The sequence below is a fragment of the Muntiacus reevesi genome, chromosome 18, assembly GCF_963930625.1.
Source record: "Muntiacus reevesi chromosome 18, mMunRee1.1, whole genome shotgun sequence".
In the NCBI taxonomy this organism is placed as follows: Eukaryota; Metazoa; Chordata; class Mammalia; order Artiodactyla; family Cervidae; genus Muntiacus; species Muntiacus reevesi.
This window is the reverse complement of record NC_089266.1, coordinates 56,284,560-56,308,638: the sequence shown is the minus strand read 5'-3', so window position 1 is coordinate 56,308,638 and position 24,079 is coordinate 56,284,560. Positions and strand designations below refer to the sequence as shown.

The following is a 24,079-nucleotide window of genomic DNA, read 5'->3' as shown; positions in this document are numbered from 1 at the left end:
GGGGGGGCATGGAGAAAGGGGAGGGTTTCTGGAGAGGTTCAGAGAGAGGCACCGCTGAGGCTGGGACCAAGCCGCTGGACGGTGCATGTGGACCCGCGTGAGCGTGTGAAGGGCCTCCAGCAGTTCCGACTTCGGTGGGGGCCCTCCCAGGCCCTTTTCTGTGTCTCTGCATCCAGACCGTTTCTTCCTTCTGATAGCTTTGTTCTAATTATCTATTTTAAGTTTTAACACACACTTCTAACATAATTTTAGAAGCAGAGGGAAAAAAAAATCAGTTTCTAAATCTTTTTCTTCCCAAAAAAGTTAAGAAACTTGTCATAGTTTTGCTTTTCTCCAATTCCCAGTCCCCAAGTCTCATGTTGTTGTTATCTTTCCTGTAAGTCCTTTGATTGTTAGTAAGCGAAATTTTTCTTGATTATCGCTTGCTTGGGAAACAATAAATGGTAAAAAATGCCCTTTTTTGACATTACCACTTATATTTAACTGCTATTTCCTTAAGTTGTTACTAGTAGTAAACCTTGAGGGTTAACATGTCCAAAGATGTCTTATGGCTGCTGTGTTAAGGTCTCCCGGTTTTCTCTAAAAATAGTTACTATCCTTAGACAGATAAAAGGGGTTAATACAGAATTCTAGATACAGAGTTATTTTCCTTAAGCACTTCTAAGGTATTGCTCGCTTCATCATTCTTGTACCCAGTGGTGCTATTGAAAAGTATGGTATTGTGGATTCTTGCACCTTCGTTTTATAATCTGTTTCCTCTGGTTGTATTTGTGACTTCTCTCTAATGCCTCTGAAATTTCACTATACTGTGTACAGGGGTGTGTGTGCATGTATGTGCATATGTGTATTTCCCTTAACTTTAACCTGCTTAGCACTTGAGAGGCCTTTTGCACTGTCAACTTATGTTTGTTTTAGTTCTGGGGAATTCTCAGCTCTTACTTCAGATATTTCTTTTCTAGTATTCTTTCTGTTCTCTTTGTATGGAACATTGTTTAGATGATGAAATTTTTAGTTATATTTTTCTTATCTCATCTTTCTTTTACATTTTGATTCTTTCTTTTGTGCTGTAGGTCTAGCAAAGATTCTCCAGTTCACGTATTATTTCTCTTAAGCTTGAATATTGGTTTGTCTGTTCAGCCCTGCTAATGAATGTTTTATTTCAACAGTTTTTTAGACTTTATTTTTGTTTATTTTTTTAGCATCAAAACCATTTTGCAGTGGGGTACAGCCGATTAACAGTGTCGTGATAGTCTCAGGTGAGCAGTGAAGGGACTCAGGCATGCATCTGTGTATATTCGTCCTCCCCCAGATGCCCCCCCATCCAGCCTGGCACATGACACTGAGCAGAGTTCCCCGTGCTATACAGTAGGTCTTTTCCGGTTATCCGTTTTAAATACCGCAGTGTGTACCTCACCTTCCCAGAGTCCTTTCTAAGCCTTCCCCCTGGCCACCGTGAGCTCATTTTCTGTTTGTGAGCCGCTCTGTTTTGTAAGTAGGTTCGTTTTAGAGGCCACACATAACGGATGTCACAGGGTACTTCCCCGTCTCTGTCTGACTGACTTCAGTCAGTATAACATTCGCTGCGGGCTTCCGTGTCGCTGCGGATGGCCGTGTCTCACTCTTTAATGGCTGTTAATGTCCCGTTGCGCACACCGCATCATCTTTGTCCGTGTGTCTGCCAGTGGCCGTGCAGGTCGTTTCCTTGTCTTGACTGTTGTAAACCGCGCTGCAGTGAAGCCTGGGGGCCTGTCGCTTCGGGCCATGGTTTTCTCTGCGCATAGGCCCAGGAGCGGGATTGCAGGGTCACCCTAGCTCTACTTTTAGTTTTTAAGGAACCTCCATGCTGTTCTCCGTAGTGGCTGTGTTGTTGTTACTGTTCAGATGCTCAGTCGTATCCAGCTCTTTGTGACCCCACGGACTGCAGCACACCAGGCTTCCCTGTCCTCCACCACCTCCTGGAGCACACTCAAGCTCAGATCCTTCGAGGTGGTGATGCCATCCAACCATCTCGCTCTCTGTCATCCCCTCCCCTTCTCCTACCTTCAGTCTTTTCCACCATCAAGACTTTTTTCTAGTGAGCTGGTGCTTCGCATGAGGTGGCCAAAGGATTGGAGCTTCAGCTTCTGCATCAATCTTTCCAATGAATATTCAGGACTGATCTCATTTAGGATGGACTGGTTGGATCTCCTTGCAGTCCAAGGGACTCTCAAGAGTCTTCTCCAACACCACAGTTCAAAAGCATCAATTCTTCGGCATTCAGCCTTCTTTATGGTTCAACTCTCACATCCATACATGACTACTGGAAAAACCATAGCTTTGACTATACAGACCTTTGTTGGCAAAGTAATGTCTCTGCTTTTTAATATGCTGTCTAGATTGGTCATAGCTTTTTTTCTGGGGCAGGAGGGTTCCCTTTCTCTCCACACCCTCTCCAGCATTTGTTGTTTGTCGATTTTTTGATGATAGCCATTCTTACTGGTGTGAGGTCGTATTTCATTGTAGTTTTGATTTGCATTTCTCTAATAACCAGCGATTTTGAATATCTTTTCATGTGTCTATTGGCCATCTGTATGTACTCTTTAGAGAAATGTCTATTCAGATCTTCTGCCCATTTTTTTGAGTGGGTTATTTGTTTTGATGCTAGAAGCATCATAAGCTGTTTGTTTTGGAAACTAATCCCTCATCAGTCACATCATTTGCAAATATTTTCTCCCAATCTGTAGGTTGTCTTTTTGTTTTGTTTATTGTTTCCTTTGCTATGTAAAAACTTTTGAGCTTGAACAGGTCCCATTTGTTTATTTTTGCTTTTATTTCCATTATTCTGGGAGGTGGATTTAAAAAGATGTTGCCATGATATATGTCAGAGAGTATTCAGCCCATGTTTTCCTCTTAAGAGTTCTAAAGGGTGTGGTCCAACATTTAGGTGTTTAATTCATTTTGAGCTCATTTTTGCATATGGAGTTAAGGAATGGTCTAATTTCATTTTTGACATGTGGCTGTCCAGTTTTCCCAGCACCATTTGTTATTTCAACAATTTTTTATTTTAAAAATTTATTTGCTTATAGTAGTTCTTTCATGGATGAGCTTTCCCCTTTTATCTTTTAAGGATAATTGTTTGTAAAGGCACTCTTCCATTTGCTCTGCGGATTCTGTTTCCTTGGGTGCAAGTTCTTTTGTTCATCACCTCTCACATTTCATCCCTCAGATATCTGGACAGATTGGTGATAGCGAGCTCGTTGTTGACCAGTAACTGGTTCATTTTTGGCTGTCCCGGGCCCTCCCTGCCGCTCAGGGCTGCTCACTGCGGCGGCTGCTCTTGCTGTGGAGCACAGGTGTGTGTGCTCGGGGGCTGTGGCGTATGGGCTTAGTTACCCCGAAGCATGTGGGGTCCTCCAGGACCAGTGATCAGGCCTGTGTCCCGTGCATTAGCAGGCAGGTCCTTAACCACCGGACCACCAGGGAAGTCCCGTGAGCTCGTTTGGTGTGTGAGACCTCTGACAGCTGGTCTGCATCCTCTGTGACCCAGCTTGCTCGTGCTGAAGGGAAGACAGCATTGCTGCATCTTGTGCTTAGTACTATTTCTGAGTATTGCTGCATTTGCTGCAGTTTTCAGACTGTAGCATTGACATGGGGCTTCCTTGGTGGCTCAGAATCCATCTGAGTGGGATTCTGAGGATTCTGAGGTGGTAAAGAATCCATCTACCAAGGCGGGTTTGATCCCTGCGTCGGGAAGATCCCCTGTAGAAAGAAATGGCAACCCACTCCAGTGTTCTTGGCTGGGAAATCCCATGGACAGAGAGGATCCTGGTGGGCTACAGTTCATGGGGTCACAAAGGGTTGTACATGACTTCATGCCTAAACAACAGTGGCATCATTAGCATGGGGTGATTCTGGGTGGGATGTATTGGTCAGTAGTTTTCTGAGTTATATATTGCAGTTCAGTCGCCCAGTCGTGTCTTTGCGACCCCATGAACTGCAGCACATAAGGCCTCTCTGTCCCTCACCATCTCCTGAAGTTTGCCCATGTTCATGTCCATTGCATTGGTGATGCCACCCAGCCATCTCATCCTCTGACGCCCTTTTCTCCTTCTGCCCTTAATCTTTCCCGGCTTCAGGCACTTTGCTAGTGAGTCAGCTGTTTTCATCAGATGACCAAAATACTGGAGTTTCAACTTCAGCATCATTCCTTCCAATGAGTATTCAAGATTGATTTCCCTTAAGATTGACTGGTTTGATCTCTCTGCTGTTCAATACATACTTCCTATTTTTTCTGGACGCTACTAGCAACCGCAGACGGTGTCCATTGTCTGTGTCCCAAGCATTGCTCCCACTTGGACATGGATATTCCTGCTTCTCTGTCTGGCCTCCTGTGGGAAGGGACGTGTGGGGAGGGGCCGTCCTGCCTTAGTTGTTTGTTAGCTGCCCCTAATTCCATCTTGTGGCTTCCATGCTCTGTAGTCACAGAGCAGCGTTCATTTCCTTCTGTGTTCTGTGGGGGTACTCATTGTGGGCGATCTTGAGTGTCCTGGATTGTTTATTCTAATCCAGGGGTCACCATGCCATGGCCAGTGGGTAAAGAAGAAAGAACAGGTCATTTCTCCAGCTAGATCTATGCAAGCCTACCTTCAGAGAGCACAGGAGAGTCATAGACCGCTCACGGGGCCGCAGCCACCCCCACCCACCATCAGTGGGTTTGAGCGTGTGGTGTCCCTCCGGTGCGTAGAGGGTTTAAAACCACAGCTTGGGAGCATCTTCTTTATCCATTCACCTGCTGAGGGACACTTAGGTTGCTTCCACGTCTTGGGTATTATAAATAGTGCAGCTGTGAATATTGGTGTGTGCATTTCTTTTTGAATCTGAGCTCTCATCTTTTCTGTATATGTGCCCAGAAGAGGGATTGCTGGGTCATATGGTTACACTATTTTTAGTTTCTTAAGGAACCTCCACACTGTTTTCCGTAGTGGCTGTGCCAGATTACATTCCCATCCGTTTACGTTCCCTTCACACCCTCTTCAGCATTTACTATTTGTAGACTTTTGGTGATGGCCATTCTGACCAGTGTGAGATGATGCCTCGCTGTCGTTTTGCTTTGCATTTCTCTAATAACTAGTGCTGTTAAACATCTTTTCGTGTGCCTCTTGGCCAGATGTGTGTGTGTGTTGATTGAGTTGTTAATTTTTTGTTGTTGTTATTGAGTTGTATGAACTCATTATATTATATGTTTGTTTTTTTTTTTCTTTTTCATCTATATTTTGGAAAAAGCAAAACAAAAAACAAAGGGCTTGGTTAAATGTCCTTTTATCTCTGGTTTTGTCCAGAACTGACAACACAACATTAAATAGATTTGCATTCATTTTCATAAAGCTGGTTTTGGAAATGGACATAATCCTGGTCAATAAGCAATTCTTCTTTTTTTTTTAATTTTTTTTTTTTATTAGTTGGAGGCTAATTACTTCACAACATTTCAGTGGGTTTTGTCATACATTGACATGAATCAGTATATGTTTTTGAAATTAAGCCCTTGTGGATCACATCATTTGCAAATATTTTGTCCCAGTCTTTATATTTTCTTTTTGTTTTGTTTGTGGTAGGGGATGACAGAGGATGAGATGGCTGGATGGCATCACTGACTCGATGAATATGAGTTTGAGCTAGCTCCAGGAGTTGGTGTTGGGCAGGGAAACCTGGCGTGCTGCAGTCCATGGGGTCACAAACAGCTTCACACAACTGAGCAACTGAACTAACTGTGGTTTACTGTGCAAAAGCTAATAAGTTTGATTAGATACCATTTGTTTATTTTTGCTTTTATTTCTATTGCCTTGGGAGACCGACCTAAGAAAACACTGCTGCAGTTTGCATCAGAGAATGTTCTGCTTATGTTCTCTTCTAGGAGTTTTATGGTATCGTGTCTTAGGTTTATGTTTTTAAGACATTCTGAGCTTATTTTTGTTTATGGAATGAGGGTGTATTCTAACTGCATTGGTTTACGTGTGGCTGTCCAACTTTTCCAATGCCACTGGCTGAAGAGACTGTCTGTTCTTACCTGCTTTGCCAGAGATTACCCGGCCGTAGGTGTCGTGTGACCTGCATAGCCGTAGGTGTGACCCTGGGTTCACTGCTGGACCCTGTCCTGTTCCATTGATCTGAACTCTGCTTTCTGTGCCCGTGCCGCACGGTTTTGATTGCTGCAGCTCTGCAGTACTGTTTGGAGTTTGCCCAGGGTATGCCTGCAGCTTTGTTCTTTTTCCTCAGGATGCTTGTCAGTTCTGTGTCTTTTGTGGTTCCATATATTTTAGGATTATTTGTTCTAATTTTGTGAAAAGTCATGGGTGATTTGATAGGGATAGCCTTAAATCTGTGGGTTGCGTTCAGTATTTTGGCCATTTTAACTGTATTAGTTCTTCTAATCTAAGAGCATGGGATATCTTTCCATTTCCTTGAATTATCTTCAGTTTTCTTTATCTTCAGTTTTATGATGATGGTTAGGCTTATTCCTAGGTTTTTTGGTTGGTTTTTTTTTTTTGATGAGATTTTAAATGTTTTTTTGTTGTGTTGTTTTTTACTTTCCGATATTTCATCTGTTAGTATAAAGAAATGCAACACATTTCCGTGTATTAATGTATCCTGCTGCCTTGCTAAATTCATTTATCAGTTTTAATAGTTTTTCTGTTGAATCTTCAAGGTTTTCTATATGGAGTATAATGTCATCTGCATATAATGACAGTTTTACCTCTTCCCTTCCAATTTGGATATGTTTTATGTCTTTTTTGTGTGTTTCTAATTGCTTTGACTCTGACTTCCAGTACTGTGTTGAAGCAGTGGTGAGAGCGAGCATCCTTGTCTTGTTCCAGAATTTGCCGGGAAGGCTTCCCATTTTTCACCGTTTAGTATCATGTTGGCTGTGGATTTGTCATAAATGGCTTCTGTAATGTTGAGATATGTTCCTTCTCTACACGCTTTGATAAGAGTTTTTATCATGAATGGATGTTGAATTTTATAAATGCTTTTTCTGCATCTGCTGAGACCATCACGTGGTTTTTGTCTTATCTTATGTCACTGTGGTGTATCACATTGATTTTGCATTTGTTGAACTAGCCTTGTGATGCTGGGGTGAATCTGACTTGATCGTGGTGTATGATTCTTTTTTATGTGTTGCTAGATTTGGCTTATATTTTGTTGAGTGGTTTTGAGTTAATTACCACGTTTGTTTATTTGGCTGGGCTGGGCCTTAGTTGCGGCCCACAGGATCTTTATTGCAGTATGAGGACTCAGCAGTCGTGGCCACGGGCCCTGGCGCTTCAGCTGTGTGCTTGAGTCGCGTGGGCTCTGTTGCTGCCACCCTGGCTCGGGGCACGCGGGTTTCAGTCATTGTGGCACGTGGCTGAATTGCTCTGGGGAGTGTGGGGTCTTAGTTCCACCTCTTGGGCTTGAAACCAAGTCACCTGGCTGCAAGCTGGATTCTTAACCACTGGACCACCAGGGTGAATACCCTGTTGAGTATTTTTTTTTCCCATCTGTTCAAAGAGTCTTTGTTTAACCTGACATTTACGATTTGTTGACCAAAGACTGTCCATTTACTAAGTATCTGTTAATGTCCTGTAGAACAATAGAGTGTAATATACATTGAAAAATAATCAATATTTTGGATCAGTGACTTTAAGTATATTATTTTTAAGATATTTTACTTAACAATGTTATATCATTTTGGTAACAATTTTTGGGGTTCTTAGCCTGGGGCAAGTCGTTTATCATTGGACTTAGTTCTGTACATATAAATCTTATGTATGAGGAGATTTATGAGGAACCATAGATCAAATTGCCAACATCCATTGGATCATCGAAAAAGCAAAAGAATTCCAGAAAAACATCTGCTTTATTGACTATGCTAAAACCTTTGACTGTGTGGATCACAACAAACTGGAAAATTCTTAAAGAGATGGAACTACCAGACCACCTTACCTGCCTCCTGAGAAAGCTGTATGCAGGTCAAGAAGCAACAGTTAGGATTGGGCATGGAACAAGAGACTGGTTCCAAATAGGGAAAGGAGTACATCAAGACTGTATATTGTTACCCTGCGTATTTAACTTATATGCAAAACATATCATGCAAAATGCTGGGCTGGATGAACCACAAGCTGGAATCAAGATTGCCAGGAGAAATATCAATAACCTCAGATATGCAGAAGACACCACTCAAATGGCAGAAAGTGAAGAGGAACTAAAGAGCCTCTTGTTCAAAATGAAAGAGAAGAATGAAAAAGTTGGCTTAAAACTCAACATTCAGAAAAGTAAGATCATGGCATCTGGTCCCATCACTTCATGGTAAATAGATGGGGAAACAATGGAAACAGTGAGAGACTCTATTTTGGGGGGCTCCAAAGTCACTGCAGATGGTGACTGCAGCCATGAAATTAAAAGACACATGCTCCTTGGAAGAAAAGCTATGACCAACCTAGACAGCGTATTAAAAAGCCAGAGATATTACTTTGCCGACAAAGGTCCGTCTAGTCAAAACTATGATATTTCCAGTAGTCATGTATGAATGTGAGAGTTGGACTATAAAAAAGCTGAATGCTGAAGAATTGATGCTTTTGAACTGTGGTGTTGGAGAAGACTCTTCAGAATCCCTTGGGCTGCAAGGAGATCAAATCAGTCATTTCTAAAGGAAATCACTCCTAAGTATTCATTGAAAGGACTGATGCTGAAGCTGAAACTCTAGTACTTTGGCCATCTGATGTGAAGAGCTGAATCATTTGAAAAGACCCTGGTGCAGGGAAAGATTGAAGGCGGGAGGAGAAGGGGACAACAGAGGATGAGATGGTTGGATGGCATCACCAACTCAATGAACATAAGTTTGAGTGAGCTCTGGGAGTTGGTGATGGACAGGGAGGCCTGGCGTGCTGCAGTCCGTGGGGTCACAAAGAATCAGACACAAGTGAGCGACTAAACTGAAATGATGAGGAGATTAAAAAGAAAATTAATCATTAGAGTTCTTTGTAGTAATCCCTTTTTAAAAATCCACAGTTGAGGATGTTTACAGATAGAAATTTTGTGACTTATGATATTGAGCATGTTAAACTAAAATTTTTAAAATTTAGTATCAAAATAGAAGGGTATGTAAAAGATAATATTGTTTAAGATGGGACACAGCAATATTCCTAGTTCCATACAATCTCCCCAGCCATTCAGAGCTCTCAAATGTAGTGATAGGATTTTTCTCTCATGTTTTCATCCATCTGTGGCTAACAACCCTTTCGTAAGATGTCCACTGAAACATCCCATTCAAATATGTGAATCCCGTTTTATTTGCTGCCATCCTGGAGTGTACTAAATGCCTCTTTGTGTCCAAGTCTTTGGGTCCAGATGTTTGGTTGAATTTTGCTAGGATAATGCTGATTTGTTGGTTGCTGTTTTGATGCCAGAGCTTAGGGCTGTGTGTTGCCTTGAATCGTAAAGAGACTTGGCCGTAAACCAGCGTTAGAAGGCACTCATGGCCAATTCAAGTTGCATGGTTCTGGCCCTTGGTCAGTTTGTTTATGGAGCCTATTGACTGTGCAGCTTTATTTCTCTCCCATGCTTTTTGGTAGTAGCATGTAGAGATCCGGTGTGGGGAGTGCTGCTCTTAAATTCTTTCAAGAAGTATTTGAACTTTTTCTAGTAATCTAAATAACATCATAAAAGGAAATTTTTTCTCTACTCACAACACTTTGGATACTAGATCTGAATTTTTTTCCCTCACATTAAATAATTCTGGCACTAGCTACCCAGAAGCTGCACAGACTCCACAGGTGAAGAGCTTAGTCCCATGAAACTGTCCCCACTTCAGACGCCGATCACAAGTCGTGGGTCCTCAGATTACTCACCCTTCTGCCCCATTTTGGCTACAGATCAGATTGGGGGCCCCTGCAACCCCCTCGTCAGGTTTAGTAATTTGCTGGAATGGTTCACAGCATCCAGGGAGACACTTTATTTACTGTTATCAGTTCATTACAGAGGATACAGGTGAACAGCCAGATGATGTCTGAACTGAAAAATGTTCAACCTAAAAGTTTAGAACTGTGTTTTATTTGATGGACAAAACTGAGGGCTTAGGCCCAAGACACAGCTTGCCACGTGCTCTAAGGTACGACTCTGAAGAAGCCGGGAGGAGACATATGTAGGAGTTTTTGTAACAAAGACCAGGTAGCCAGCACATCAGAAGGGTACTGTTAAGGACGACCAGGGCTTCCCTGGTGGTCCAGGGGTTAAGAATTCACCTGCACATGCAGGGGAAATCGGGTTCGATCCTGGTCCGGAAAGAGTCCGCGTGCTGCGGAGCAGCTGATCTGTGCCCCACGACCGCTGAGCCCGCATGGAGCCGGCGAGCCGCAGCTGCTGGCCGAGCCTGCATGATAGAGCCGCGCGCCTCAGTAAGGACCGAGTGCAGCGAACGCCCGCACACAACAGCCAGAGAAGGGCCACGCGCAGAGCGGAGACCCAGCATCGCCAGAAAGAAAGTAATTGATTAACTAAAAGAGAAAACCAAGCTTCTCAGGTTGAGAAAGGTAGTGCTTTTCTATGTGTGGGAGGATGTGAGAGTCCCGTTCTGAAATCATTCCTGGTTATCTGGGGCCAGCGTCCCCTGCTCGGGGTGGGGGCGGCTGCAGAGGCCCGCTGCTAGATGCAGGCTTCCTGCTTCTAGCCGGGCTCCCTCGGGGCTTACTGTTGGAGAGGCTGTAATGTGATGGCTCGTCGGCTCTGTGAATTGGACATATCATATCAATGAACAGGGAGGTCACAGCCATCCGGGATTCAGGCCCTCCAGATGTGAATTTCTGAGCCCCGGAAGAACTGCCTGCCATCCAACAGCCCTGCTGATGCCGGCTGCTCTCACTCCCTGTGGTGAGCAAGGAATTAAGGATGTGAATAATAAAATCACAGTATGCTGGCCCCAGATAGTGAGATGCAAATGAAAGGAACCAACTCAGTAAGCCCAGACTCTGGCTTCTTCCCATATGTAGAAAAGCAGGGCTAAATTCCTTAACTTGAGATACCTGGTTTATTCACAATCATCTTTTGATATTCAGACTACTTGCTCCTGCTGCAAGCTTCTGTATAACCTAACTCCTCCCCCACCCTCACCCAGCCTCCTGGAACTTGGGATGCTGTCTCCCAGACCTGAAGTCCCCAAAATTCCCACCAGAGAAAACATAACTCTCAGCTTCTAGGTTGTGACCACCTTTTAAGTCGTCAGCTGCAGCATCCTTTGTTTATAGTGGGGCGGGCAGCATTTTTTTCATTGAATAAGAGTACATGCAGGGAAGGATCTGGAAGGGTTCTGGACAGAGGAGCTCTGTCCCTGTGGACTTGGGGTTCGCTATCCTCCGAGCACCTGGATGCGTTCACCACCCAGAGGTTCTCTGAACCCAGTAGTTCAGGGTTTTATAGAGATTGCATTACAGAGGCGAGATTTATATAATCACTGACCGCTGCTGATTAAGGCGGCCCTGGCCCCTGCCGGTCCTGGAGGTTGTGGGGGTGGTTTGCAAGTTTCAGCTCTCTGATCCCTGGTCGGTTTCTCAGGCAGCCGCCCCTGTCTGCCAAGAATCACCTCGTTAGCATAAACTCCTGCTTGGTTGAAAGGGACTTACTAAGTATAACAAAAGCTGTTTCTCTCTTACTTACTACTCAGGAAATCCCAAGGGTTTTAGAAGCTCTGTGTTAGGAACTGGGGATGAAGACCAAATCTATATTTCTTGTATCATAATATCCTACCTCACTATGGTGTGATGCAATTTACGGAAATAGAGGAACCTGTCTTGGTTCAAGAATCTAAAAATGAAACTGGCAAAGATAAACTGTGGAGAAAGAAAGCAATTTTTTTAATTTGTACTTTTTCAGACGTTTTCTCACAACTGTGTAAACAGTACAGATTAGGGAAGCCAGGGCCCCCAGGTGTTACCGGCTCCCTGCCTGGTTTCCCCTGCTAAGCCCCTGGGAGGCTTCAGCAGGAGCCTGCGGGAGGGGGCTCCCCAGAGTTGGGGTGGGGGACAGATGAGAGGCATCGAGGGCCCTAGAGCAACGCAGGGCAAACAGAGTGCTTCTGTCCAGAAATACGAAAAGGGTCTGAAGTCCACTCTGAGAGTTGGGAAATGGACACTATTTTTTTTTCCCTCCCAAACTAGCTAATCAATCTTTTTTTTTTTTTTTTCTTTTAGCTTGCTAAAATAATTCACCTCTTTCCCAAACCTCTTTGAGACAACAGACAAAATACTGTCAACTACAAATTGGCACGTGCCACGGGCACCTGCCCTCCACCCCTGCAAGGATTAAACCATGTGCCGCTATAGCTGCTGACCTTCAACACCCGCTGAAGGAGTTCAGGGTGGAAAGCTGAAATGAGGCACTCTGTGCCCCGGGAAACCAGCAGGCCGGGTCTTTAGATAGTTAGATATTCTCAGGAGCTAATTCTGTGAGCCCAGTGCTTTTATCTCCTCACACCTAGAAAAGCACCAAAGTCCTTCATGGTGACTCTTTCTCGCGACTAGCAGAAGCTTCACGAGACCAGCAGAAACTTCACAAGAAGTATGTGCTTGATTGCATGTCCTTCCCCTTTACCAGCTGCTTCCTTGGTGGCTCATTCGGTGAAGAGTGTGCCTGCGATGCAGGATTCCAGGGTTCAGTCGCTGAGCCGGGAAGATCCCCTGAGAAGGGACTGGCACCCCACTCCAGTATTCTCGCCGGGAGAATCCCATGGACAGAGGAGCCTGGTGGGCTACAGTCCATGGGGTCACAGAGAGTCAGACACAACCGAGCGACTCACACTTTCTTCTCACTTGCCTCTTTACCAAAATCACATACACACTGTCCCTTCCCCCTGCATCTTTGAAACAGTTTCTCAGAGCTGTCTGAGCTCATTGCCCCAAATAAAACTTCACTCAGCTCTCACACTGTGCTTCTTTTTTAAAGTTGACAGTATGAAAATAAAAATAAATTGCAAGGATTACAGGAGAACCTAGATAGACCACCAGAGGACCAGGAAAGTGAGAATAGTCACGGTCCGGTGCTGAAGGTGGGACCAGCCACCTGAGGTTCACACAACCCCAGGAGGAAGACACCCTTCCAGTGTGACTTTCCTCAGAAGAACTCTAGTAACCAACACCTCCCTCCATGAGTGGAGAACTTCCAGTGTCACTAATCAGGCTGGAGAAAAAGGACTTCAAGTGACTCATGGATTCTCAGAGAGCCTGAGAGATGATAATGCAGTCAGGCTGCTAGAATTCGCCCTCCAAAGCCGAGGCGTCTCCTTCTCTTTGCTATGTTCCTTCAAGTGAGCTGTTTTTTCTAACTTTTTAACTTAACACTTCTGATAGCAAAAGTGTGGGTTTTTTGCCCACACTGACCTATTCTCCAGTGCCAGCTGGATGTCTTAAAATCAAAGTCAGTTGTTGGGACTTTTGTGGTGGTCCATTGGCTAAGACTTTGTGCTCCCGATGCAAGGGATCAGTCCCTGTTTAAGGGACTCGATCCCCATGCTGCAGCTCAGAGTTTGCATGCTGTAACTGAAAAAAATATCCCACCACATGCCACAGTGCAGCTGAGGCCCAGATCAACCAAATAAATAAAAATAAATATTAAAAAAAAATTAAATTCAGTTCTGACACTAAGTACCCAGCATGCATGCTAAGTCGTGTCCTACCCTTTGGGAGCCTGTGGACTGTAGCCCTCCAGGCTCCTCTGTCCATGGGGACTCTCCAGGCAAGGGTACTGGAGTGCTTGCCATTTCCTTCTCCAGGGGATCTTCCTGACCCAGGGACTGAATCCGCGTCTCTTACCTCTCCTGCATTGGCAGGTGGATTCTTTCCCACTAGCGCCACCTGGGACCCCCTAAATACCCAGCGTTAGCATCAGGTCCCACAGGTTAAGAGCTTGGCCCCACAGGACCACCACACTTCAGATGCCCTTTGCAAGTCTGAGTCTCCCGCACTTCTGACCATCAGGCTATAAACTGTGGGTTCCCACAGCACCCTCCTCAGGTTTGATAATTTGCGTGAATGACTCACAGAACTTAAGGAAACATGTACATATATTTACTGGTTTATTATAACAGGTATTACAAATGATGCAGATGGAAAACCAGGTGCAGAGATAACAGAGAATGAGGTCTAGGACATACCTCAACATGAAGCTTGTATCCCTGTGTAGTTGGAGTGCACCCCCATCCCAGCACGTGTGTATGTTCACCAGCCTGGAAGCCCTCTGAATCCCGAAGTTGACGGGTTTCTACAGAGGTTTCATTAAGTAGGCATGATCAATTAGCTCTCATCTCAGTGCCCCTTCCACACCCTGAGCATAGAGGTTAGGGCTAAAAGTTCCAACCTTCTAATCATGTTTGGTTTTTCTGGTGACCAGCCACCATCCAGGAGCCCATCAAGAGTTTGTCAGAACAAAAGATGCTCCTGTCACCTGGAAAGTTCCAAGGGATTTAGGAGTTCTGTCAGGAATCGGGGGAGCCACAGATCAATGTATATATTTATTTCATCTATAGGTTGTAGCCATCCAGATGTTCCAGCTGCGTGTGGGGGTCTTTGATCCATCCCAGCCCCTTGTTCAGGCCCCAGGCTTGCTCTCCTGCCTCTTAGGGTGATCAGAGATGCCTTTCAGACCCTTGTGCCTTTATTGCCTCCATATCTTTGGATCCTGTTTGGAGTTAGCTTTTGAGGACTTCTCATGCTTTCTTCAAAGTTTAGGCATGCACATTAAAATATTTTTATATTTTATCCAATATTTTTAGGTATTTTGTTGTCAGGGATATTTTCAGGACAGAGTACAGTGCTATGCAGGAAACCAAGAACTGTATAGCTTTTTTTTTTCTTGAAGTAAAATTTACATAACATAAAATTAATCATTTTAAAGTTGGCAATTTAAATATACAATTTAGGGAATTCCCTCGAGATCCAGTGATTAGGACTCCCTGCTTTCACTGTTGAGGGCTCAGATTTGATCCCTGTCAGGGAACTAAGATCCTATAAGCCATATGGCATAGCCAAAAAATAAAAAATGTCCAATTTAGTGGCATTCACGTTCACAACCATTTCCTCTGTTTATTTTCTTTAACTTTTTATTTTGTACTGGAGTATGGCCAGTTAACAATGTTGTGATAGCAGAGGAACTCAGGCATACATATATATGTATCCATTCTCCCCCACACTCCCCTCCCGTCCAGGCTGCCGAGTTAAGCGGAGTTCCAGGTGCTAATAGAGGAGGTCTTTGGTGGTTATCCATTTTAAATACAGCAGTATGTACCTGTCCCTCCCAAACTCCCTAACTATCCATTCCCCCAGTTTCCTCTATTTAGGTCCCAAACATTTCCGCCATCCCCAAAGGAAGCCCTCTACCCATCACGCAGTCTCTCCCAATTCTGGTCTCTGCCCACTCCCAGGCAACCACTGACCTGCTTTCTGTTTCTACGGGCTTATCTTTTTGGAGTATTTCATATAAACGGAATTATAAAATATGACTCTTTAACTTACTATAGTGTTTTCAAGGTTCACCCGTGTCATAGGCTCTTTTATAGCCCACATTTCATTGTATGTATATACTCTCAGTAGTTTTGTATATGTTAGTATATGTATTTGTTAGTTGATGGGCGGTTGACTTGTTTCTGTCTTTTGACTGTTGTGACTGTTGCTGCTGCGGACATCCATGTGTCTTTGTTTGAATGCCTGTGCCCTTTTGAGTGTATAGCCAGGAGTAGCATGACCGGGTCCTATGGAAAGCTCTGTTTAACTTTGCGAGGAACTGATAAGCTTTTCCACAGTGGTGCACTGTTGACCATTCCCACCAGCAATGCAGAGGGTCTCTGTTTCTCCACTTCCTGGCCAACACTTATTGTACTCAGGTTTTTTTTGAGCCACTTTAGGTGTGAAGTGGTAACTTCTTATACTTTTGATTTGCATTTCCCTAGTGACTGATGCTACCGAGCATCTCTATGTAACTTTTTAGAAGGTGAACCAGATCATGTTTCTGGAAACCCTTCACTGGCCTCCCCTCTTACACTGGGAATAAAACCCAGCCTCCTTCCTCTGGCCATAAAACTTTTCCGCATCTCCTCCTGCCTGCCTTTCCTTCCCCAGCACAGGCGCTCTCCTCTGTCTGGCCACCCTCCCGTTCCTCGAGCACGCAGAGTTCGTTCTTGCCGGAGAGCTGTTTCACCCTTGACCCTCATGCTTCCTGCGTCTTCTAACAGCCAGCTGTTTCTCATCCTTCTAACGTAGCATGTTACCTCATCGGGGGGTCTTCCCTGGCCCCCAGTGTAAAGTCAGCCACTTCCCAGGGGTGCCCGCGTGTCACCCCTCCAGCCTGCTGATTTTTCCTGCACATTCGTGCAGCTGCCTTTGCCTGCTGGAGTGGATGCTCCACAGGCTCGCCTTGTTGACGGCTCAGGTTCTGCTCCCAGAGCAGTGGTGAACCATGCAATCACTCAGCAAAGACATCTTCAATAAATCAGTGGGTTTTCCCTCGATTTTATGTGGTTTGAAGTTAAAATTTTTATCCTTGGTTTGAGTTAGAGATTTTACCTCCATTTATCTTTTTCAGTTCTATGGCTGGCTGGCTGAATGACTTTTATTAACAATTTATACCTTCTCCACTGATTGCAAACACCTCTTTATCACATTTTATACTTCAGAGCAAGGATGTCTTCCCAGAGGCTGTTCTCTTGGTTTGATCTCTTTGTCTATTCCTATGTTGCTACCATAATATTTAAATTGCTCTGTTTTCATGCTTTCTAGGGTTTATCGGTCAAACAGATGGCATGCTCCATTTGGGTAATTTGAAAAGAATTAAATTAAGGTACTGTTTTATTTAGCGAGATACTGCAGGGTTCAGAGAAACCACAGGAGCTAGCTTGTTACCCTGGGCTGTCAGCTGATGTCTCTAGGCATAAATAGGCAAGAGGGAACTTTTTCCAGAACCCAGTGGGAGGAGTCGCATTAGGCAGGCAGCCGTGAGGGCAGTGGTGTCTTTGGCCGCAGGACCGGCGCTGATAAGGAGCCTGACCCTACCCCCATTCCTTCTCCGTTTCCTCCCCTGGATCCTGTCAGCCTAGCCAGTCAGAAGTGAGATGGCAGGGGGCCTGGCGGCGTGCTCCCTCTGGGTCAGCCTCGGGGCACTCAGCAGGGCAGAGTGTGGATGGTGGGTCTGGAAGGCAAAAAGGTGTGCAGCCCACAGGAAAAGTCTCCACTCACAAATGTCTTGGCTCTTCTTATGCTTTACCAGCCATCACTGTCGTGTATGCAATTTGTTAGCGTTAAAAGCAGCCTCTACTTGGAATCATTTCCTACTTTGTCTGTTGGCACGTAACTTCTCGCAGCTGTTCTGTTTATTTGAAACGCGTCCCCTGCCTGTTTCCTTCTTTCTGAAATCCAGTATACTTACTTCGAATCCCCTATCTGTTCTTCCAATCTGTGCAGGAGAGTTAGATCTTGCAGACCTGCTAGTTCTCAGAGCTCCTTTCTCTTTGTTAGACTCTTAGGCAATAGAACTGTTTTGGTGAAAGACACATTTCCCAGCCACTCTGTTGCTCTGGGACTTCAAACTTCATAAGGGGCAGAGACGGGATTTCTTTTAGTTTGCCAGGGTGGTGCGCTGAGATTCTGAGGGTGCATCTAGTCTAATGAGCATTGTGATGAGTTAAAAGTATCTGTTCTGGTCACAGCAATGGAACATCATTGCATGTTCTGTTCTTGCATTTGCTCTGCAAGCATTGTGTACCTGACTCTGAATCACCTTACTCTTACCTGTGAGTGGCTGAGCTCCCATTTTACCTCTTGACCCGGTAAGACAGCGAAAGAAGAGAATGTTTTAGTCTTCTGTAGAATAAAGTGAGCTCAGATTTTAAAAGCACAAGTAGAATAAGTCTTACTATAACTTACTAGTGAAAGTGAACTCGCTCAGTCGCGTCCGACTCTTTGCGACCCCGCGGACTGCAGCCCCCCAGGCTCCTCTGTCCATGGGATTTTCCAAGCATGAACACTGGAGTGGGTTGCTATTTCCTTCTCCAGGGGATCTTCCCGACCCAGGGATCAAAGTCGGGTCTCCCGCATTGTAGGCAGACGCTTTACCGTCTGAGCTACGAAGGAAGCGAAGTTTAAAATCTTATGAATCTGAAATTTGGTCCTGTGAGAATAATTGGTAAAAAGTCGTCTGCTCTGATGACTCTTGCTGTCTTTCCCATTCAGAGACGTTTAAGGTGTTACGAGTGGAAGGCCCTTTCAATGCCTTTGGGACCATCTCCCTTTCCTTTACAAGAGGAGGCCGCATGTTTAGAAGGGTGATGATTTGTCCATGCAGTGGCAGCAGAGATAGGGCTGGAGTACAAAGCCCGTCCTCCTGAGGCTTCGTTCTCTCCAGGGCAGCGCTCCCTCCTCACTGCAAACCCGCACTGACTTTCTGACTCAGGTGGCTCCCGTCATCTCAGGTTCTCCCGCTCTCTGGGTGGGAGGTCCTGGAGAGAGGAGGTGTGTGAGCTGCAGTGCTAGACGTACTATTTCCAGAAAAGGCTTGCAAGCAAACACCTTTCTGCCCGTTATCACTTTCTCAAAGGATATGTTCAGACACTTTACTTTCTTTACTGAGCTGCCCTGTGTTGGTCAGTGTGGGGCAGTTGGGTTTGGAGTCGACAGTGTGACGGAATCTTCCTCCTTAACGCCCTGTGCTCTGGGGCAGAGCGGGCGCTGTCTAGGCGTCAGCAGAGGCGGCTCTAGGTGAGCTGCTTTTTGTTTCACTCCCGAGACTTCTGAGATGATTGTTACATTCCCTTTGGCTTAGCACCTGCCTTTGCTTTGATCCGGGGGAAGTGAAGCAATCCCAGGGCCCCCGTGATGGGCACTTGCGCAGCACCTGTGCCTCTGTGTTTGGACTCCCTGCCCTGGCTCCCCACATCCACAGCCCTACGCGAGCCTGCTGTGGGGGGCTTCTGACCCTTCCTTTTGGTTCACGGTGCTTGATCTGCACCGTTTCCAGATGGCTTGACTTTCTTCCAAGACAGACATCAGTTGCAAAGATCAGAGCGGGCCAGCTTTTGAAGAGGTTTTTCAGATTCTGCTTTGCAAACCTGCTGAGAAATGTGGTGTTCCTTTCATGTCTCCATCCCATCTTTCTCTTGAGAGGGCAAAGGGACGGTCTTCCCATGACAAGGGGCTATTGATGTTGGCTGCAAATTCATTTCAAATTAATTTCTACATTTTTGTCACAGGCATCTAACAGCCATTGTATTTCCTTGATCTTGACATTGTTCTAGCAAGGCTGCCAGTGAGCAAGAAGAACTGTTCTGCACGCTAATGCAGAAAGAGAGGAAAAGTGCTTGTTCCTCGTGGGGTTGCAGCAAAAGCTGTTCTTAGTTTTTGCCTGTGTTTAATGCTGGGTCCTGGGTAATGCCACAGGTATTGCAGGTATTAGTTAGCTAGTTAAGCTGCTAGTGATACCTCCTCAGGTACCCATAATGCATTCGTTGACTGCCCTGTATGCCAGACACAGTGTTTGTTTGTTTGTTTGTTAATTTTTAATTGTTTGTTTATTGCTGGCTGAGCTGGGTCTTCGTTGCTTGGAAGCGGCTCAGCTGGCTGAGCTGGGCGTCTAGCTGCAGCAGTGGGGGGTGTTACTCTTCATCCCAGCGCACATGCTTCTCATGGAGGTGCCTTCTCCTGTTTGTCACAGGCTCCGGATGGGTGAGCTTCAGAAGGCATGGAGCGCAGCTTAGAAGCTCCATGGCACGTGGAGCCTTTGTGGACTGGGGATCACACCACGTCCCCTGTGTTGGCAGGCACTGTGCTACCAGGGAAGTCCCACAGTGGGGTTTCAACCGCGTCATTTCCTATTCTTACAACAACCCTACGTGATGGTTGTTGTCCTTGTTTTATAGATGAGAAGGTAAACTGAGGCTGAGTCTTAACCAGACCCCGAATCAGGTGTGTAGACGGGACAGGCCTTAGGCCCACCCAGTCTAAAGTCTTCTCGTTTGCTCTCTTCCACAGGGCCATGTGTGAGTCACGCTCAGCCGCCACCTGACTCTGTTTTACAAGGACAGGGCCACACCCGTGTGTTTACATGTTGTCCGTGGTTGCTTGCACCATGGCAGAGTTGGGTAGTTGCCACACACACCATGTGGTCGACAAAGCAAAACCTTTTTCTTAAAGGTCGAACCTTTGTCAACCGCTGCTGACAGTTACCACATCATTGGGAATGTGGCCAGTTTTTTTAGTTGTACGATGTGAGTGTGAAAACCCAGTCTGACATCTCTGTGTTTCACTTTTTTTTCCCTTTCCCTCCTCTCCTGTCTTAACACTTTTGTTAAGATTCTGTGGAGATGTGGTAGCCTTTACCTCTGAGTCTAAATGCCGGGTAGTAGTGGCTTGATTTATTTAGAGCTTTCCTCTTGGAAATCTTGTGACAGGTTGAGATGCTAAATGCTTTTGTAAAGTGTAAGTTTTTCAGCAGGTCTATCTTTCTTGAGGGAAAAGGTTGGATAATGTAATAAATGGTGCTGCAGTTTAGCCAGCTCTGCTGCGTTCGTCTTGAGAGGGGAACGTCCCTGTGTTTCTGCTTGACACTGATGTACTGTTGGGCTCCTCTGGCGGCTCAGACAGCAGTACTGTTACATGGACAGATTCTGGCCAAGGTGGACTTGAAGGAATATTAGTATCTGTTTCATGCTCCTCAGGCTCACTGAGGGTTTGCCTAAGAGAAATTAGGTTGCAAGATGCGTGTGTGCTCAGTCACTCATTCCCGTCTGACTCTTGTGACCCCATGGACTGTAGCCCACCAGGCTCCTCTGTCCATGGTATTTTCTAGACAAGAATACTGAGTGGGTTGCCATTTCCTTCTCCAGGCGGTCTTCCCGACCCAGGGATCAAACCCATGTCTCCTGCATCTCCTCTGTTGGCAGGCAGATTCTTTACCACTGAGCCACCTGGGAAGCTCCCGGTTTTAAGATAGCAGTTCTCAAATGTCAGTGTACATGAGGAACACTGAGATACTTATTAAACAATGTGAATCCCCAAACTATCAGTCTCGGCAGTTCTGAATCAGTAAGTCTGCTCTAGGAGCTTCTGATGCTATGAGAAAAGGCTGGCTTGGGGAGTGGAATCTTGTATAATGGTGATTCCAGGCAATCTAAATAAAGATGGGATTGATGACTGGTTTTTTAATCCAGGTTCAGTTTACCTTGGAATGTAATGTTGTAACTATAAACTTTACATCTTTAAGTAGAACATAATAGGAAAATTATACTACTGTAAATGCATTTTAACTACTTCTTTCTTCCATTACCACAAATAACAGTAGCACTTAAATGTTTTATGTTGTGCTTTATAGTTATAGAGTTCCTCATTATACACATCTCATTTGATTTTTATGTCACCCCTTGAGGTAGATGTGTGTGGCAGGTAGTGTATTTTTCACTTATCAAGTAAGTAAACAGATTTAGAAAGTAAGTGATTATTTTCTAATAAGCCATGAACCTAATTATTTCTAATTATTCTAAATAATATTATTTAGAATAAAATAATAAAAAATAAAATAAAATAAAAATAAATTAAAAAATAAAATAAAAATAAAAAAATTTTAAGTAATAATTATTTCTAATTATTTTCTAATAAGCCATGAACCTAGAATTCCTATACAACAGTTCTAATTTCTAGTCCAGTGTTATAGCAGTGTACAGTATGTTGTCTTTATGCTCCCTATTTTGATTTTTAGAGGAAAATACTGTTCTGAGGCCCTTCTGATAGAGAAAGGATGAGCTGTCCATAGTTAAATACTTTGGTAATCTCCCATAGGTGACTCATGTGGAAGTGGTCACAATAGTATGAAAGTAAAGGGAAAAGGGTTAGTCGCTCAGTCATATCCAACTCCTTGCAACCTCATGGATTGTAGCTTCTCTGTCCATGGGATCCTCCAGGTAAGCATACTAGAGTGGGTTGCCATTCCCTTCTCCAGAGCATCTTCCTGGCCCAGGGACCGAAGCCAGGTCTCCTGTATTGCAGGCAGATTCCTTACCGTCTGAGCCACCAGGGAAGCCTTGGTTGCACTAGTTCAGAAGAGCAAATGAGTTGGTTCTTAGCATGGAAGAAGAAATCTCTCTCCTTCTTTGACAGAAACTTTACAAGACGGGTCGGGAGATGCAGGAGAGGATCATGGACCTGCTTGTGGTGGTGGAGAATGAAGACGTCACTGCTGAGCTGATTCAAGTGAACGAGGATTTGAACAATGCCATCCTTGGGTGTGAGAGGTGAGCAGTGGGCGGCCTCTCTGACCATCCTCCAGGGCTGGGCGCACCTTCCAGCGCTCAGCATCCTCAGAGTGCCTGCCGGTGGGCGCTCAGAAAGATCAAGAGCAAGTTTGGCCATGGGTGCCTGCCTCCCAAGGCGGGGAATTCTGGTTCTGCTCTTCTAGGAGTGTGTGATACGGCTTTCGGGAATGAGCGTGGCCCGGGCAGTGCGAGAGGCATTTGTGAGCGTGTGAGCTGTGCTCACATGCTGACCTGTGAACAGAGCCTGGACCTGAATCACCAGGTGTCTACACTGTGCACATCATCGGCTCTCAGACATTCCAGTGGTACAAGCCGAGCGTTGTTGTCAAAGTGAGGTTTACCCTAAGTTTGAGGTGGAGAACCACAGGGAAACAGTAGTGAGAAGGAAGAAGAAGGTAGTCTACACAGAGTCAGAGCAGTGAGGGCAATCTGTATGTGAACATGAACTTTGTTTTTCTTTTAATTCCATTCAGAAAAGAATGAAGGCAAAAATGTTAAATACAGTCTTCCTTCCGTATCTGTAGGGGATAGATTTCAGGAACCCACACCCCCAGCAACACCAAAATCTACAGATGTTCTAGTCCTTTATGTAAAATGATGTAGTTTTTGCATGTAACCTATGCATAGGTTACATGAACACTTTAATGTACGTCCTCCTGTACACTTTAAAATCATCTCTGGATTACTTATACCTAATAAATGTAAATGCTATGTAAATAGTTGTAAATACAATGTAAATGCTATGTAAATAGTTGCTGGTGCATGGCAAATTCCAATTCATTTTTAGAACTTTCTGGGATTTTTTTTTTATTTTTCAAATATTTTCAGTTTGAGGTTGGTTGAATCCTTGGATGTGGAATCCACAGATAAAGAACCTGTGGATACAGGTTTCTAACATTTTAGTTTTTTTCTAAACTTGTTTTATAGTCATGATCATATAATAACATATCCTTTTGTCTCTCCCTTGATTTTCTTCACTGTATTTGTGCACCCTATGTTCTTAAATGCTTTGGCCAAACCATTATTTTTAACAGCTGCATAACAGTCCATTCTTCTCTCATAGTTCACTGGTTAGGTGTTTAAGTTGTTTCCAAGTCATTTATTTATTCATCAAAGTAATAGTCTTATAATCTATTGTAATCTGTAGTTAAGCCTATAGTCAGGAAAACACTTTCAATAATACATGTGTGTTTACACACACACATGCACACATACACACGCACACGCACACACACACGGAAAGGCAGATGGATGAACTGAGTCGAGGTCTGTTTGGTGATAATAACAGGCAGACCTGGCCCACGTCAGAAGGCAGGGAAGCTTCTGTGCGGAAGCCCTGTCTGAGCTGGGGACGGTGGGGGAGGCGCTGGCGGCATCAGAAGCAGGCCAGGGCCCAGCGGGCCTGGGGGGGCGCCGGGACATGTCCCCAGGGAGGGCAGGGCAGGGCAGCTGCTTTGACTGAGGTGGCTTTCTCCTCAGTCTTCGGTAAAGTGCTAAATATAAGCACAGCTTCAGGCACATCTCCTGGGCTCTTTCCAAACCTATCCCCAAGCCTTCCTGGGCCTCTAAAGACCCCTAAACTGCTTCTAGATCTTTCCTTAGAATAGGGACTGTATTGGCATTTGGGTAGGACAGTTTTCCCTTATGTGGCCCCTACTCAGTAAATTCCAGAGGTTTCCCGCAAAGTGACATTTCAAGATGCCCTTGGGGGAACCGCTTTTGGTGAGCGTTTATGGACTTAATGGCCGCGTCTCCCACCAGCTGATGGAGAAGGGGACCCGTGTGACT

General features: G+C 44.9%; 1 protein-coding gene across 2 annotated transcripts in view; it reads left to right on the top strand.

Moving 5' to 3' along the window:
• TOM1L1 (target of myb1 like 1 membrane trafficking protein) overlaps nt 1-24,079 on the top strand; it is a 61,139-nt gene that overhangs the window by 18,845 nt on the left and 18,215 nt on the right. For both annotated transcript variants that reach the window (XM_065908599.1, XM_065908600.1), the window contains exon 8: nt 22,137-22,270. In XM_065908599.1, coding sequence (XP_065764671.1) covers nt 22,137-22,270 — 134 coding nt within the window. The remainder of the gene's footprint in view (nt 1-22,136; nt 22,271-24,079) is intronic.